Genomic DNA, 17,438 nt, shown 5'->3' on the forward strand with positions numbered 1-17,438 from the left:
AAATGATATCTTATTGTGGTTTTGATTTGCATTTTCCTAATGACTAATGATATTGTGCATTTTTTCATGGCTTATTGGCCTTTTGCATATGTTCTGTACAGAATGTTTATTCAAGTCCTTTGCCTTGGTTTTTTTAATTTGGGTTATTTGTCTTTTTGTTGTTGATTTGTAGAAATTTATGTATTCCAGATATTAAACACTTATTTATAAGCTAACTTTACAAGATATATGATTTCCAAATATTTTCTCCCATTCTGTAGGTTGTCTTTTCACTTTCTTAATAATGCCATCTGATGCACAGAAGTTTCAATTTTTGATGAAGTTCATTTTATTGATTTTTTCTTTTGTTTCTTGTGCTTTTGGTGTCATAGCTGAAAATACACTGCCAAACTCCAGGTTATGAAGATTTATTGATATGTTTTTTTCTAACAATTTTATGGCTTTTAGCATGTATATTTAAGTAGTTGATCCATTTTATGGTGTGAGGTAGGGATCCAATTTTATTCTTTTGCAGATGGAAATTCAGTTACCATCACTATCTTTGAAGAGAGTTTTCTTTTCTCATTGAGTGGACTTGGCATACTTGTCAATAATCAACTGGCCATAAATTTATGGGTTTATTTCTGAACTCTCAATCCTATTTCATTGGTCTATATGTGTATCCGTATGCCAGTGCTACACTGTTTTGATTGCTGTAGCTCTGTAGTAAGTTTTGAAATTGGGAAGTGTGAATCCTTTCAACTTTGTTCTTCTTTTTCAAGAATGTTTGCCTATTTGGGGTTCCTTGCAATCCCTTATGAAATTCAGGATTGGCTTTTCCATCTCTGCAAAAAGAAAAACTGTTGGGGCCGGCCTGGTGGTGCACTCGGTAGAGTGCGGCGCTTGGGAGTGCGGCGGCGCTCCCGCCGAGGGTTCGGATCCCATATAGAGACCGGTCTGCTCACTGGTTGAGCGCGGTGCGGGCGCGACACCGAGGGTTGCGATCCCGTTGCCGGTCGCGGTGCGGGCGCGACACCGAGGGTTGCGATCCTGTTACTGGTCACGAAAAAAGACAAAAAGGAAAAAAAAAGAAAAAGAAAAACTGTTGGAATTTTAGTAGGGATTATATTGATTCTATAGATCACTTTGGGTAATATTGACATCTTGACAGTATTAGGTTTCTTATACGTGAACAGGTCTTTCCATTTGTTTAGGGCTTTAATTTCTTTGAGCAGTGTTTTGTAATTTTCAACACACAAGTTTTTTTCTTTTTGTCCTTTTTGAGACCGGCCGCACCGCGCTCAGCCAGTGAGCACTGTGAGCGCACCGGTCATCCCTATATAGGATCCGAACCTGCGGCGGGAGCGCTGCCGCGCTCCCAGTGCCGCGCTCCCAGCGCCGCACTCTCCCGAGTGCTCCACGGGCTCGGCCCCAGCACACAAGTTTTTAAACCTTCTTAGTTAAATTTATTCCCAGATGTTTTGTTCAAGTGCTGTTTTAAATGGAATTGCTTTCTTAATTTCCTTTTCTGATTATTCATCACTGGTACAGTACAATAACCTGCCCCCACCCCCCACGCCCCTTCTGAAGTTTCACTTGCCATTGGTCAACTACAGTCTGAAAATATTAAGTGGAAAATTCCAGAAATAAACAGTTACTAAGTTTTGAATTGTGCACTGTTCTGAGTAACATAATGAAATCTTGCTTTGAATTGATGTGGAATGGACATGAATCATGCTTTTGTTCAGTGTAGCTACACTGTATGTGCTTCCAGCCCATTAATTACTTAGTAGCCATCTGGGTATCAGGTTGACTGTTGTATTGTAGTACTTAATAATCACCCTAAAGCACAAGAGAGTGATGCTGGCAATTCACATATGCCAAGAGACACTGTAAATTATTTCCTTTAAGTGAAAAGATGAAAGTGCTTGACTTAAGGAAAGAAATCAAATTGTATGCTGAGGTTGCTAAGATCTGTGGTAAGAACAAATCTTGTATTCGTGAAATTGTGAAGAAGGAAAAATAAAAGAAAGTTGTGGTAGTTTTGCTGTTGCACCTCTGATTACAAAATTTATGGCCACAGTGCTTGATCAAAGTGCTTCGTTAAGATGGAAAAGACATTAAATTGTGGGTGGAAGATGAACAGAAACAGTTTCCAGTTGATGGCAGTCAGGTCTGGTACTATCTATGGTTTCAGGCATCCATTGGCGTGGACTTGGAATGTATCTCCCACATATGAGTGAGGACTAATGTATTTAAAAACACTGCTAACTTTTGTGTGTGATCTTGGACACTGCAACTTTGCTGAATTTGTTTTTTTCACTCTGGTAGCTTTCTTTTGGACTTTTTGGGATTTTCTCTGTATAGGATCATGTCTTCTGCGAATAGAGATAGTTTTACCTCTTCCTCTCCAGTTTGGATTCCTTTTATTTCTTTTTCTTGTTTAATTGCTCTGGCTAGAACTTCCTGTACATTGTTCAATATCAGTGGCAAAAGTGGCCATCCTTTTCAAAATATTCCTGATCTTATGGGGAAAGCTTTTGATCTTTCACCATTGAGTATAATGTTAGCTGAGGGCTTTTCATATGGCTTTTACCATGTTGAGGAACTTATCCATATTCCTAGTTTTCTGAGAATTTTTATCATGAAAATGTTAAATATATTAAATTGCCTTGTCTAACTTTATACCTTTCTATTTAAAATTTTTTATCAGCACTGCACTCTACCGAGTGAGCCACGGGCCGGCCCCTTAAAATTTTTTAAAATTTAACTTTGGCATGTATAAGCTTTATGATTTAGAAAAATTAGCTTTTTATTTGCAACAGTGGGAAGTGGCTATCTTCTTTGGTAAGGATTGGGAGCAGGTAGCAGAAAGGTTTTATTAAGATACCATAACACATAAGAATTAGTTGGCATTCCAAATCATGGAATGAGGTAGAGAAAAGATCGATTATTTAATAGATGTTGCTTGAATGACTGACAGTTGCTTAATTTCTAAAAAAAAAAATAAATTTCGAATTTAAAAGTAACTTTAGAGAAGCTGAAAGAAAATATGGGTTACTATTTCATGGATTTTAAATGAGAAAGGCCTTTCTTAGCATATAATTAGAAAGAATAAGCAGCAAAGATTGTTTTTACTGCATAGAAATCAAAATCAAAATCTGATTTCACAAACACATTAAAGACTGAGAAAAATGACAACCTGGGAAAAATGCAAAAAACCCTCAAATATTAGTATGGTTAAGAATCCTTAAAAATTAGTGACACAGTTTTCTCTCTGCCCTCTCAAAAATGAGAATGGCTAAAATATATTAATACAGAATTTATACTATAAGTATTTCAGTGTGCATATAGAAAATGGCCTTGGTAATCAGAGAAATGCCACGTTGACTCAGTGGTACCTCTTCTGTCTGCCAAATTAGCCAAGAATGAGGAAATAAAAAAAACCACTTTTTATATGTTCTTAGGCATTCCAATGTTGAGTAGGAGAGCAAATTGATGTAAACTTTATGGAGGAGAATTGGTAATATAGGAAAAGCTTCAAATTTTTATAATCTTTGAACTAGTTATTTAGTTTCTAGGAATTTATTATAAGGAAATACTCATGGGTACACAAGTTTTAAGCATTTTTCAATAAATATTGAGTACCTACCACCTGCCAGGTAATGTGCTAGGTTCTAGGTTCCATGGTGGTGATCAAACCACAGGGGTCCTACCCTGGTGTAGCCTGCAGTTTTGAGGGATAGACAAACACTCACTAAAAACAATAAAAATAGTCATGACTTGGATCAGTGCTATGAAGGAAATAAACAAGATGTTGTGATAAATAACAATGAAGGGGATCTACTTCAGTCAGAAGCCAGCTGATGCACTACCGTGCTGCTGTGTTGTCCTGCCTATGTGAGGTTCTTAGAAGCATTCAGTCAGAACCTCACTGATGTTAGCTTTGATTCAGTAACTCATGCACCAGATGTTTTAATTGTAGTTCCTCTTGTACTGTGAAGGATTATTAGGTAAACAACTCATCATCAGCAGAATAAAACTAATCTTTCTCATGAAGGTCGAAACCCAGCTCTATTAGTGAGCAAACAGTCCGATAATAAGTAAATTATCCTTCACAAAGATGGGAAGAATGGGCAGAAAGAACCAAAAGTGGATTTCTACAGGTACTCAGCTGCCCAAAGCCAGTTCTACTTTTCTGACAAAAACCAAAAAGTTAGGATTGGGAGGCCCCACTTTCAGGGTCTGTATATCTACTGAAAATCAAGATAAAGTGAATGTTTTCCTGTCTGCTCCACTGGAGTTTTCTGTGTTCCCTGAGCCTGACTTTAGGACACCTGTGTTACCTTTTTGACAGGTGTATTGGACCCAACCCTACCTTCCCATGTTGTAGGAGGAAAGTGAGATGGAGCCAGTGGCACTGGGGGCCTCTTACTTAGTCTTTGCCTATCATGTCTCTTCACTGTGCCATACTAGACTCATCTTCTTTTTCAGCTGATTCTCTCAAGTCCATTCCCTTAGCTCTGGTTTCGCTAGGACAGTTGATGAGGCATTTGGCTACCTTAAAATCACAAGTTACTCTGCTACTTACCTACCTTTGTTGAATTTCTTCACTCTGATATTGGGATTACTGGACAGAAATCACATCATGTCAATCTCTGCTTTTGGCCTTTGTTTTAAATAGACTGCCAGGACTACCAGTTGGAGAGATGCATCTGGTTTTAGTCACTGGCTGTACTATGATGCAAGGGGCAGAAGTGAAGTTGGAGAGGTAGGCAGGTGCCGTATCATGGCAGTCTTTGGTGAGAAATTCGGGTATTTTCAAATTGTGATGGAAGCTATGGAAGGATTTAAATTTTTTTCTTTTTTAAAGATGACTGGTAAGGGGATCTCAATCCTTGGCTTGGTGTGGTCAGCACCATGCTCAGCCAATGAGCCAACTGGCCATCCCTATATAGGGTCTGAACCCGTGGCCTTGGTGTTATCAGCACTGCACTCTCCCGAGTGAGCCACTGGCCGGCCCTAGGATTTAAAATTTTAAGCAAAGGCATAACATGGCTTGTCTTAAAACTCCTCTGTTGAATGGATTGGATTGGAGGAAAGAGATACAGAGGGAAACAGGAAGGAATTAGCTTTTTTTTTTTTTTTTTTCTCTTTTTTCGTGTCCGGCAATGGATCGCAACCCTCAGTGTCACGCCCGTACTGGACCGGGACCGGCAACGGGATCGCAACCCTCGGCGTTGCTCCCGCACCTCGCTCAGCCAGTGAGCGGGAACCGGTCTGTATGTGGGATCTGAACCCTCGGTGGGAGCGCCACCACGCTCCCAAGCGGCGCACTGTAGCAGTGCGCCACCGGGCCGGCCCAGGAATTAGCTTTTTAATAGTCCCAGAGAGAGGTCATAGTAGGCTTGGACTTTGGTAGTAGCAGTGGATGTAGAAAAAATGGGTGGATTGAGATACATAGAAGGTGGAATTTACAGGTCTTGTTGGTGATATTTTGCATATGAGTTTAGAGCTAAAGAGAGGTGAGAGCCAAAGATATATATTTGATAGTCTGTATATAATCAGTAGTCATAGGTGAGATTCAGTGTACGCCACAGATGAGATTTCCTGAGAGGAAGAGGGCTTAGGACCAACTCCTGGGGAAGTCAGTGAGAGGAAAGGAAGAGCCTGTGAGTTGGAGAAGGAACAGCCACCAGCACAGAAGTCAAACTGAGGACAGCATGGGAGTCATGAGAAGAGTATTTCACAAAGATGGTGTGGTTTAAGAGTGTTTTCTACAGGTTTCATAAGAAGGAAAAATTGAAACAAATTATATAGTAAACAGTGGGGATTAGTTAAATTATTATAGTTCCTCAGATGCCTAGTCTTCCCTGGATAAGTACTTTATTCAGGTTTGTGATCAAATGGCCCCTCAAAGAGACCTTTCCTGACATACCTGTCATTCTTATAGAATCTAAGGTGACATTGTTTGTGCCTCACCATTATTATCAACTAAGGAAGAAGAAACACTGCTAACTAAATCAGCGCAATGTTAGAATACTTCTGATTTGTGAGATGAATACTCATTTTAAGTTTGTTAAAATGTGAAATACTGTAAAGAATTAATGAAATACTGTAAAATAGCACCCTTTTCCTTGCTCCCATATAGATATCGATTTGCTTGTCACCTCTACTAAAATGCAGGCTTCATGAAAACAGAGGCTTTGTGTTTACTGCTGATTCCCCAGTGCCTTTAATAGTGCCTGTTTAATAGTAGGCAGAATGATGAATTTTGTAGGTCATAAGAAAAAGACTATGTTTAGTATTCCTAAAAAATGCAAGATTTCTTAAAAAAGAACAAAGGTGAAAAGAATTCAGGTGGGTGCCAGAGCTTGCAAACTTAAGGTTTGTACTTAAATGTAATATTTCATATCAGTGAGTTTATTCTTTTTGGAATTTTAACCCTATCACTGATTGATTTTAATGACACCTTTTTCTTCCTTCAGAAAAGGTATGTAGTGCTCTTAAAAATTAACTAAAAATTTAGGGGAAAAAACTCTTTTCTCCTCTAATTAGGTGAAGAAAAATAAGTTTTTCACCAATTAACTGCTTTCATTGAATTTCTTCATTTGACATTGGGAACATGAGCAGAAATTGTGTCAATGTCTGTCCTGGGTAATAGGAGTTTATTATAGAAAATTTGAAAACTACAAAAAAAATCCTTAAATACAACGTAATTTTATAATTCAGAGATAGCAGTTTCATACAGTTTTCGTACTCAGAAACATATAGTTGAAAATATACTACTCTGCAGACTGTTTTTTAAAATCAATATATAGATTTTTCCTATGTCCTCATATAGTCTTCAAAAATAAGATGTTTGATAGCTGTGTACTCTATCGCATGGATATAACATATCTGGTGTGTATCACCATTCTGGACTTACAGAGTTTATGGAAATAGAGAGGCTAGGGTGTGGACTTTGTTTTTCACCTGAAGAATTTAATTTTTATTTCTGCCTTTTTGATTTCTTGAGTGTAATATACTGATCCATAGAGAGAACAATACCTGGCCCAGGGAATCCTCACTGCCTTAATGGGTCTGAAGCACATGCTTATTTTTCCCCATGGAGGCTTAAACATGATAGGAGAGGAGAGGTTTCTGGGATGCCTTTCCCTGTCCCCAGAAAGGCTGATTTCTGTTTACTTATTTTTCAAGTGAGAGAGTGCTGCACTGTGGTTTCTAAGGTTTCCAAGGCTGATATAAATTCTTAACTTCTGATGTGCTTGTCTTGCTATTCTTGAGTATACTTTTTTGTTTTATGATAGGAATTATAAAACACAGAATCATGATTTTTAGAGTATACATGAATTTTTCAGGCCATTTTTTTGCCTTATAAGTGAACAAAAATTAAATATTTTAATATTAACCATTAAGACAAAATTTTAGTACTTAAAAGTTGCAAAATATTTCAAAATATGAAAAATAAAACTGAATTTTTTTTTTAGAAGTCAATGAAAGGATTTTATTTTGCGAAGCTGTACTATGAAGCTAAAGAATATGATCTTGCTAAAAAGTAAGTACCAAACTGTAAACATGCTTTAGTTTTCTAAAATTGGCGCCTTACCTCATGATCTTCTTTGAAATAGGTAAAAATATTATGTTCTTTAGCAATTCTCTCTAAGTGTATCCTGGAATAAGGAATTCATCACTTTCTGACTGATTTTAAGGGTTTCATCGAGATTTTGCCTAGATTTCATTGAGATTGAACCTAGAATGAGTATTTTCTGCAAGCTGCTGCTTGTTTATTCCTAGGGCAAAAAATTGGCTTAAAACCCTTTTTCTAAAAATCCTCCTGCATTAGAATAAAAGAGGACCATGCCTATATCTTAATTTCTTCCAGGTTAGATACCTGATACTTTAATTTGCAGGAAAATAGCAGCAAATTGGCCAGGAGAATAGCTTGTGTAAAAGATCTTTAATCAATTTAGTATGTGACAGGCTGAGGCTCTGTTTCACCAGTAGGACCGAGAAGCTGATTTCCTGACTTGGAGCTGCTTAAAACAGGAAGTTTGGAGGGAGGCAGGCTATTAAAGGCATTGATGGGAAGAAAGAAATGCTTATAAGAAAGGAAAATGGTAGTACCTCATATAACTAGCAGCAGTGGGACCGTTAGTCCTTGTTCCTTGTTAATGTGGGACTTTTCCCTCTTAGTTTTGGGCTTTGATCCAATTTCTCTTATGATAACACTGTCACTGAACCTAGAGGATACTTACTCATTTTTAGTTTTTACTTAATTTAAGAAATGGGAGTTACCTGTATTTGGTAGTATAGTTAGTAGTTTTTCTTCTGTTCGATTTTAGCTGGGTATAGTACATTTAAAAATTATTTTCTTGTTTAAAGGATAAATATGTTCTCTTAGTTGTTACTTGGGAAACTTGCTCTTTAGTATTTTGCATTTTAATAACTTTAAAAATCCTTACTATAATTACTTTTCTAATTTATATTCAAAACTTTACCAAAATGTGATCAGGAAGAAATATGTCCATTTCTTATCTGTGGATAACACTGGGAAAAACATTTGATAAATGTAGTATTTAATGGTAAAATGAGTATGTTTTCAATTCTGTGTGTGTTTGTGTTTGAGTATTATTCATTTTTTTCTGTGAATACTTTTGAGTTATCTGCATGTTCCAGTTTAAGAAGGGTAGTCAATAATTGAATACCAATATAAATTAATTTAGTGGTTGCTTTGGTTTAAGATGTACTCTTCAGTTAGCATTTAAGTACAGTTCTAAATTTAGTAATTTAAAGATTATTTGTTTCTGTATTACTATTTTAAAACAGATACATATCTACATATATTAATGTGCAAGAGCGGGATCCTAAAGCTCATAGATTTCTGGGTCTTCTTTATGAAGCAGAAGAAAACACAGACAAAGCTGTTGAATGTTATAAGGTAAATTGTGGGGTTAAAATATAGCCTTTGCACAGCCAAACACATGATGCCCAGAGAAACTTATAATGAATAATTCAAATATATTTTATGTATGTTATGAAAGCAAGCATTGGAATCATAGTACCATGAAATGACATAGATTGAAATAAGGGGTAAAATTATTTGGCTGGCAGTACACTATAATTTAACACCTCTAAATTTTAATTTTAACATGATCAGAAGTGATGTTCTTGTGTGTGTGTGTGTTTTACATTCACTTAATAAAAATATAATTTTTATTTGATTCATTAAAAAAAACACTCCGAGACACTTGAACAACTTTGAAACAGTATGGTGTCATCTAGGAATAGTGTTTAATGGTTGCAGTGACAATTTTTTAACCTCTGTCTGAGTGTCTGTACTCATACATGTAATTATTATTTATTGACTTATTATTTCTTTCTGATATCAGCGTTCTGTGGAATTAAACCCAACACAAAAAGATCTTGTGTTAAAGATTGCAGAATTGCTCTGTAAAAATGATGTTACTGATGGAAGAGCACAATATTGGGTTGAAAGAGCAGCTAAACTTTTCCCAGGAAGTCCTGCAATTTATAAACTAAAGGTAAAAAACTAAACCAAACAAAACATATCTAAGGAGAAAACTCAAGATATAGCTGTTTCTAATATTTGGAGTTTAAGTTACTTTTTGGTAACAAACTTAAACCACAGTGCATATTTCCTTTAAAGTTTTTCTTTTAAAAATATCTTTAAAACCTTTCTGAGTATTGTCCGTCTTATTAGGCACTGTTATGTTTTACAGGTGATATTTTATTTATCCTTCTGGAATAATTAGTATTTTAGAGAATTCACAGTTTTGTAGCTCATGGTGGAGCTAAGATTTAAGTTAAGCCACGTCTGGTATAAAATTTTGCTTCTTTGGGTGAAAATTACCTACAGGATAACAATTTAGGGATAATATAAAGAAGAGTTTTCTGATAACTAATGTCTAAAAATGGAAAGGATTGTCTTGTGGGATAGTGAAGTTTTCAAGCAAAAGATGGTCTCTCTAGTATGTTAGAGGTAATGAGAGGAAGTTCTTTCTAATGTATTAATTGGTCCTGATTGGTATTCTTTGTTGAATAAAATACAAGGGTACTTCTAAAAGTTAATGGAAGGATTCATACTTATCTTTCAATTCTATTTTTCTATGAACTTTTTGAAGTACTCTCGTGTAGTTTATTAATTACCTTTTCTTTTTTATTTTTAATTATAGATTTTTTTCACAGGAAATTTCAAAGATTGTCCAGAAAGGTTCTGTGTACATTTCATTCAGTTTTTTCCAGTGTTTGTATCTTATATAACTATCGTATAACATCAAAATCAGGGACCCGACACTGGTACAGAGGGTGTGTATACTTTTTTCATTTTTATCACACATGTGGACTCCTGTTACCACCCCTGCAGCCAAGATACAGAACTATTTCATTAACACAGATCTTCATCATGCAACTTTTATAGTTGCACCTACCCCTCCTCCCCACCATCCCCTAACCTCTAGTAACCACTAATCTTTTCTCCATCTCTGTAGTTTTGTAATTTCAAGATGTTTTATACATGGAATTATGAAGTATGTGACCTTTTGAGGTTGGCTGTTTTCTACATAGGGCACAATGCTTTTTGAGATCCATCCAAGTTGTGTGTGTTAGTAGTTTGCTCCTTTACTTTTGAGTAGTATTTCATGGTATGGATGTAATCCACAATTTAACCGTTCACTTTTGAGGGGCATTTTGGTTGTTTCCAGTTGTTGGCTATTTTTGTTTATCTTTTATGAATAATCATACACAGATTTCAAAATCTGAAAAAAGCATTTAAAAAGCTTCTAGAGATAAATGTTAACAGTAAGATTTCCCCCCCAAGTGATAAGCCATCTCGATTTTAAATGTTAGTCTAAAATGTTAGATCCAAGTGTGCAGATTTCTTTACCATATTATCTTTTGGTTATGCCTCAAACATAATTTCCATATTAGCATGGCAGTCCGATCCATTTGGTGACAGTGGTGTTAAGGAACATAATGGCAGGGGATTATTTTTCTTGCATTATAACAAAAGTTAGAGAGATGCTTCTGAAGCATCCTGATATTCTTTAATAACCCATTAAGGCACTGCTATCTTGAGCTAAACCTTTTTTGTATCAGATTATTTTCCATTTTTGAAGTGGAAGTCATGAGATTTATAACTGTTATGCAAAGTAACGCTATTTCTCCTAAAATTTAAGACTAAGGTAAATAATTTTCTGGCATCTATTTAATGACTGAAAATATTATTGGTGAGAAAATGAAAATATATTTGGTGGCTTTTTTCTCTTGAGTATGAGAATAGAATTTTTTTTTTCCTTTTTTTTTTTTTTTTTTTTTTTTATCTTTTTTACTGACCGGTAACGGGATCACAACCCTCGGTGTTGCGCCCGCACCGCGCTCAACCAGTGAGCGGGAACCGGTCTCCACATGGGATCCGAACCCTCGGTGGGAGCACCACCGCCCTTCCAGGCGGCGCACTCTCCAGTGCGCCACCGGGCCGGCCCGAGAATAGAATTTTTTAAAAACACTCATAATGGTGGTGTTCTTTTATTTATTTAAACATATAATTGAAGACTACAGCTTCTTTTACAGATATGGAGAGGCTAGGAATAAGTTTATGGAAATGATCCAGAAGAAGGGAGAGATTGATGGAGGAGAGAAGGGAATGAAGCACAGCACCAATGGAGGGCATGGTCTTTGCTAGGCAGAGGGAATGGTGAGAAGATGAGTGCAAGTAGGCAAGGTGAAATGGAATTTACATATGGTGGCTTCACTTCTCTCAGAGAAGAATGAATCAAGGACATAGTTGAAAGTGGAGGTTGAAGGAAAGTAAGGGAAAGTTGAGGAAAATAGGTATAAAGTGAACTTTTTAGGGAATGGAGAAAGCGAGTCTGTTAGAGATTGAATATGAGAGTACTTCAAAAAGTTTGTGGAAGGGCTGAGCCCGTGGCACACTCGGGAGAGTGCGGCACTGGGAGTGCAGCAGCGCTCCTGCCGCGGGTTCGGATCCTATATAGGGATGGCCGGCGCACTCACTGGCTGAGCGCGGTGTGGCCGGTCTCAAAAAGGGCCAAAAAAAAAAAAAGTTTGGGGAAGGGCGGAGCCCGTGGCACACTCGGGAGAGTGCGGCACTGGGAGTGCAGCAGCGCTCCTGCCGCGGGGTCGGCTCCTCTATAGGGATGGCCGGCGCACTCACTGGCTGAGCGCGGTGTGGCCGGTCTCAAAAAGGGCCAAAAAAAAAAAAAGTTTGGGGAAGGGCGGAGCCCGTGGCACACTCGGGAGAGTGCGGCACTGGGAGTGCAGCAGCGCTCCTGCCGCGGGGTCGGATCCTATATAGGGATGGCCGGTGCACTCACTGGCTGAGCGCGGTGTGGCCGGTCTCAAAAAGGACCAAAAAAAAAAAAAAGTTTGTGGAAAAATAGAATTAAAAGATAATACAAATCATTCCATGAACTTTTTGGAGACCAGGCAGTATCAGTTTGAAGTTTGAGATAATAAAAGTGAAATCACTTAGCCTGGGGTTGTGATTTCCCAAATTCCATATGCCTACCTCCAGTTGTTCAACAGTGCGTAGGTGCAGAGAAAGCAATTGGTAGCATTCTCCTGAGGGAAGGAGAGGGGATTAACTGAAGAAGGAATCTATAAAGCAAGCAATAATTATGGATATTAGGGATTTATAGCATTTTAGCTTGACAGAGAAGAAGGAAAGTTTGTGTGTGTGTTTTATGGGTAATTAAACCTGATAATATCAATGTACTGAAGGGAACTTTTCATGTGGTGGAGGAGTATATATGTGGCAGTGAGGGTACACGGGTCCCCAGTGAGGTGGTCTGAGTGGTATAACCAAAATACAGATTTTGAAGAACTGTGTAATGGCAATTGGATGGCTGAGGTTGGAGTGGAGGACATCTCTGGAGATGAGATTAAAGAACTGAGTAGCTAAGCTATTTTATATCTTGTATATTTTTCAACTGGTAGTACCAGTGGCAGTTGTTAGGAACGAAGAGTATGTTATTCCAGTTGCAATAAAGGGGGGAGATATGATTTGGAGGTGGCAATGGGAGAGTGAGTAGACCACCAACCCCACTTCCTCTTCTTGTATGCAGGCTAGGAGAGAAAAAGCTATCATGGCAAATAGGTGGTGGGGTCTTTCATGAGATGTTACCCCATTCAGTTAAGGCCAGGAGGCGAAGACAGTGCTTTGAGAAGATGATGAAGATAGCAGAGCAAGTGGGATCAGAGGTGGTGGGGGACTGAATCAGATTTAGGGAGATACAGAACAGTTTGAAAATAGACTTTAGTGGTGAGTATTAACTGGGGAGACCTAGGCTTCTGGTGGTGACTGAGGTATACAGGGACGTGGGCATTAGTCCTTGTAGTCTCTGAGGTGAGCATAGGCAACCACAGGTACTGCAATAATCTCAGATGCTTCTTCCCACATAAAATTCTAAAGGTTTAACTTCTGGGCTGGAAGCAACACTGTGAAGGGGCTGATTATTTAGGATGATAGTTCTGGTGTCACCTTCCTAAAGCTAGACATAATGGAATGGTGCTCATAGGGACTGTGACTTATTTAAAATTGCACAGGTGTTATTCTAAATTAACGATTTTTTTTTTCTAATAGGAACAGCTTTTAGATTGTAAAGGTGAAGATGGATGGAATAAACTTTTTGACTTGATTCAGTCAGAACTTTATGCAAGACCTGATGATGTCCATGTGAACATTCGACTAGTGGAGTTGTATCGCTCAAATAAAAGATTGAAGGATGCTGTGACCCACTGCCATGAGGCAGAGAGGAACATAGCTTTGCGTTCAAGTTTAGAGTGGAATTCATGTGTTGTACAGACTCTTAAGGTAGGTAAAAGCTGTTGGGTCTCTATAATTCTATGTAGACAATTACCATACATCTTATTGTACTTAAGCAGTGCCCTCTAAGACTTAAATTTTGTTCATTTATGTAGACTGAGTATAAAATGAAATTTTTACAGGATCAATTGGGAAAATAAAAATGATAAATATATATATATTTGGTGTTTTTATTTATAAGGCTTATGTAAAGATCAGTATGGTTTCACAAATGTGCTAAGAGTGGGTAGAGTAATTTGTAGGCATAAAATAGTCAATTTTTAACATTTGGTAAAGTTTTGTAACATATTGTTCTTTCTACAAAATAGGAATATCTGGAATCTTTGCAATGTTTGGAGTCTGATAAAAGTAACTGGCAAGCAACAAATGAAGACTTACTTCTGGCCTATGCTAACCTTATGTTTCTTACACTTTCCACTAGAGATGTGCAGGAAAGTAGAGAATTACTGGAAAGGTATGTTAACTTTGAGGAGGGTTCTTTAGTATAAATTATAGATTTTCTTTTCACAGTTTATTGGTCTAAACTTCTTTGCTGCATCATTATTTCTATAGTGTACCCAGGATTCGATGCACTGAACCACTAGGAGGGAATCTTAATTTTACTTCTTTTATGGGGATATTATAATTGGTTTTGTATGACTTTGATTTTTAGACAACTCTATAGTTAAATATTCAGTTTTGGCATGCTTAATAAAGAATCAAGCCTTAAAATGACTGTTCTAACTGCTATTCCATATTTTAATTTTAAAAATGGGATAATCTTCAGTGAAAACCAGAGGATAAAGTTTTTCCTCTGTTATCAGATGGCTAGGTTCAGATGTACTAGTATAACCACTTAGCATCACTACTATTTCAGAAAACAGTTTTAGCTTAGAGACAAAATAACTCAAATATAATATATGATTTTTCTTTTTTTCTGAACTTTGATTTTGAGAACAAATATATCCATTTTATGAAAAATAAATTTTGTCGAACAAAAACATCATGTGGATTTTTATAAGGATGTTGGTTAAGAGCAGGGGTTGATTAGAGCTTGTGGGACATATATGGCATGCTGCCTGATTTTGTAAATAAAGTTTTATTAAAACACAACATGCATCTTTGTTTATTTATTGTCTATGGCAGCTTACATACTATAAGGGTGGACTTGAGTTGTTGCGGCAGAGACTGTATGCCTACAAAGCCAGATTAGTATCTGATGCTTTATAGGAAAAGTTTGCCAATCCCTGATTTGGACTGTCCATTTGTTTGGAAATGAATTTTTGTTTGTCCATCTGGCATATGGAAAAAACATTCATTTCACTGAGGTTTAGGGTGTAGATAGTTTTCTGTAAAAAGTGCTTAGTGTCCTAAAATGGGAGGATAAGGGCAGTATCCAAAAGAAGTAACTTAAGCTTTTGTATTATTTTAGAAAATACTTAGGATGTTTTATTTCTTATGGTTTATATACTCAGATATTTTGGTCACAAGATCCTTTTACACTTTTTGAGGAACCCAGAGATCTTTGTGGGTTATGTCCATTGGTATTTATCATGTTAAAAATTTGAAACTTGGAAATTAAAAAATATTTAATTAAGAAATATAATAATCCCATTACATGCTAACAATCATAGCCTTTTTTGGAAAAGTAATTATTTTCTAAAACAACATAAGTATTGAGAAGAGTGGCATTGTTTTGCCTTTTTGTAAATCTCTTTAGTGTCTGGCCTAATAGAACACAGCTGAATTCTTATCAACTTCCTCATTCAATCTGCGAGGTCCTCAGACCTCATTTGCTAGAAGAAATCCCTGTTGCTCCGATTTTTAAATTATAAGTTATTTTAAAATTATGCTTCACATTTGAGTGTTTGCTTTTGCTTTTCTTACAAAGTGAAGATTCTGAGGATCCTTAGGATTTTGAAACACTAATTAGAATATAGATTATGAATAATAGTAAGAAATGCTGTTTAACTCTGTAGGTATCTACATAATAAGAGCAATTGTAGTATTGATACTCAAATATCTGCTAGTTATTTACTTATAATTTAGAAATAGCATGTCTAATTTGAGAAATTCCATCTTTGAGTTAAATAATGAAACCATTTGATCAAGAAGAAACTAGAAAATACTTCAGTTTCCCAACTTTTTACTGGTTTATTATGAAATATCTACCTATAATCAGTAATCTTATTTGATTTGTATCTTTTCTATGATTGGAGGGCTAGCAATAACTATTTTGGAGTAAGACATCCTTTTAGAGGTTAAGCTTGTATATGCAGGATAAAAAATAAGCACTAGATTCATAGTTTAAGACTATTTGAATGTGGAAAATGAAGCTTGAAATAAATCCCTTTATTAATTTTATTTTGAATTAAGTAATGAAACCATGATTATTCATAATGCAGTAGATGAGGAATACCTGTTTTATATTTTAATATTACAGTTTTGATAGTGCTCTTCAGTGTGTGAAATCTGTGGATGGAAATGATGAATTGTCAGCTACTTTCTTAGAAATGAAAGGACATTTCTACATGCATGCTGGTTCCCTGCTTTTGAAGATGGGTCAGCATAATGATGTGCAGTGGCGAGCTCTGTCTGAGTTGGCTGCATTGTGCTATCTCATAGCATTTCAGGTAAGCCTTTCCAGTGTTAGGTGCAATTGACATTTCTCTGAGACTTTTATGTGTTTTACATGGAGGCGAGTCCTGGTATGTAATGAAAATCTGTGAATGAACCTGTAGAACAAAAGTTAAAATGAAATAGTCAGTTTGATAGGTGAAAAATAACAAGATGTACACAATATTGATAAGGATGGTGAAACAGGTATGTTGATGCACTGCTGGTTATAGTCTGCATAGCTGTAACTTATGTGAAGACCAGTTTTTAAGAGTTTGATCTTTTTACTCTGCCATTTCTGGGAACATATAATAAGGACATAATCTCAAATATGGATAAAACTTGATTCAAAAAATGATAGGTATGGGGGCTAGCCAGTTGGCTCAGTTGGTTATAGTGCAGTGTTATAACACCAAGGTCAAAGGTTTGGACTTGGGTTTGAATCCCTGTACCAGTCAGCCACCTCCCCTTTCTCCCCACCCCACATCCCTCACCCCCTAATAGAATAAATCTCACTTAAAACAAAAACTCAGACAAAACAAAGACTTGAACAAAAACCTAATAAAAAAGTAAATTTGAAGGTATGGTTATATATGCTGTAATAAAAGAATGTGATTACCATTTGAACATGTTAATTGAAAAACATATAACATGAATATAACATTTATAACAGTATATAATGTATTAACAGTATATTTATTCATCTTTGAAAACACAAAACCTTTTTTTATACATAGAACATGACAGGAAGAAAATATGCCAAAATGTTAACCATTGTTTTTAGATGATATGCTAATATCCTTTTTCCAACCCATTTTTCTAATGTTTTCTTTAATAAGCTTGCACTACTTCTGAAATGAAAAGAAATAAGCATTCTCCCAAAAAAGCATTAAGCCATGCTTATAAAAATGATCATTAGGTTTATTTTTTTTTAAATTTTTTTTTTCCTTTTTGTCTTTTTTTACTGACCGGTAACGGGATTGCAACCCTCGGTGTC

At 36.4% G+C, this 17,438-nt stretch overlaps 1 protein-coding gene across 1 annotated transcript; it reads left to right on the forward strand.

The window, feature by feature from the left end:
• Nucleotides 1-7,475: 7,475 nt before the first annotated feature.
• Nucleotides 7,476-16,715, forward strand: LOC103593120 (RANBP2-like and GRIP domain-containing protein 5/6). The gene is made up of 6 exons (XM_008576050.1): nucleotides 7,476-7,537; nucleotides 8,809-8,920; nucleotides 9,372-9,524; nucleotides 13,604-13,834; nucleotides 14,155-14,300; nucleotides 16,269-16,715. The coding sequence occupies exons 1-6, from the start codon at nucleotides 7,476-7,478 to the stop codon at nucleotides 16,486-16,488; spliced, it is 924 nt and encodes a 307-aa protein (XP_008574272.1). The 3' UTR covers nucleotides 16,489-16,715.
• Nucleotides 16,716-17,438: the final 723 nt, after the last annotated feature.

This window comes from Galeopterus variegatus, unplaced genomic scaffold (assembly GCF_000696425.1).
Source record: "Galeopterus variegatus unplaced genomic scaffold, G_variegatus-3.0.2 Scaffold1279, whole genome shotgun sequence".
NCBI classification, from domain to species: Eukaryota; Metazoa; Chordata; class Mammalia; order Dermoptera; family Cynocephalidae; genus Galeopterus; species Galeopterus variegatus.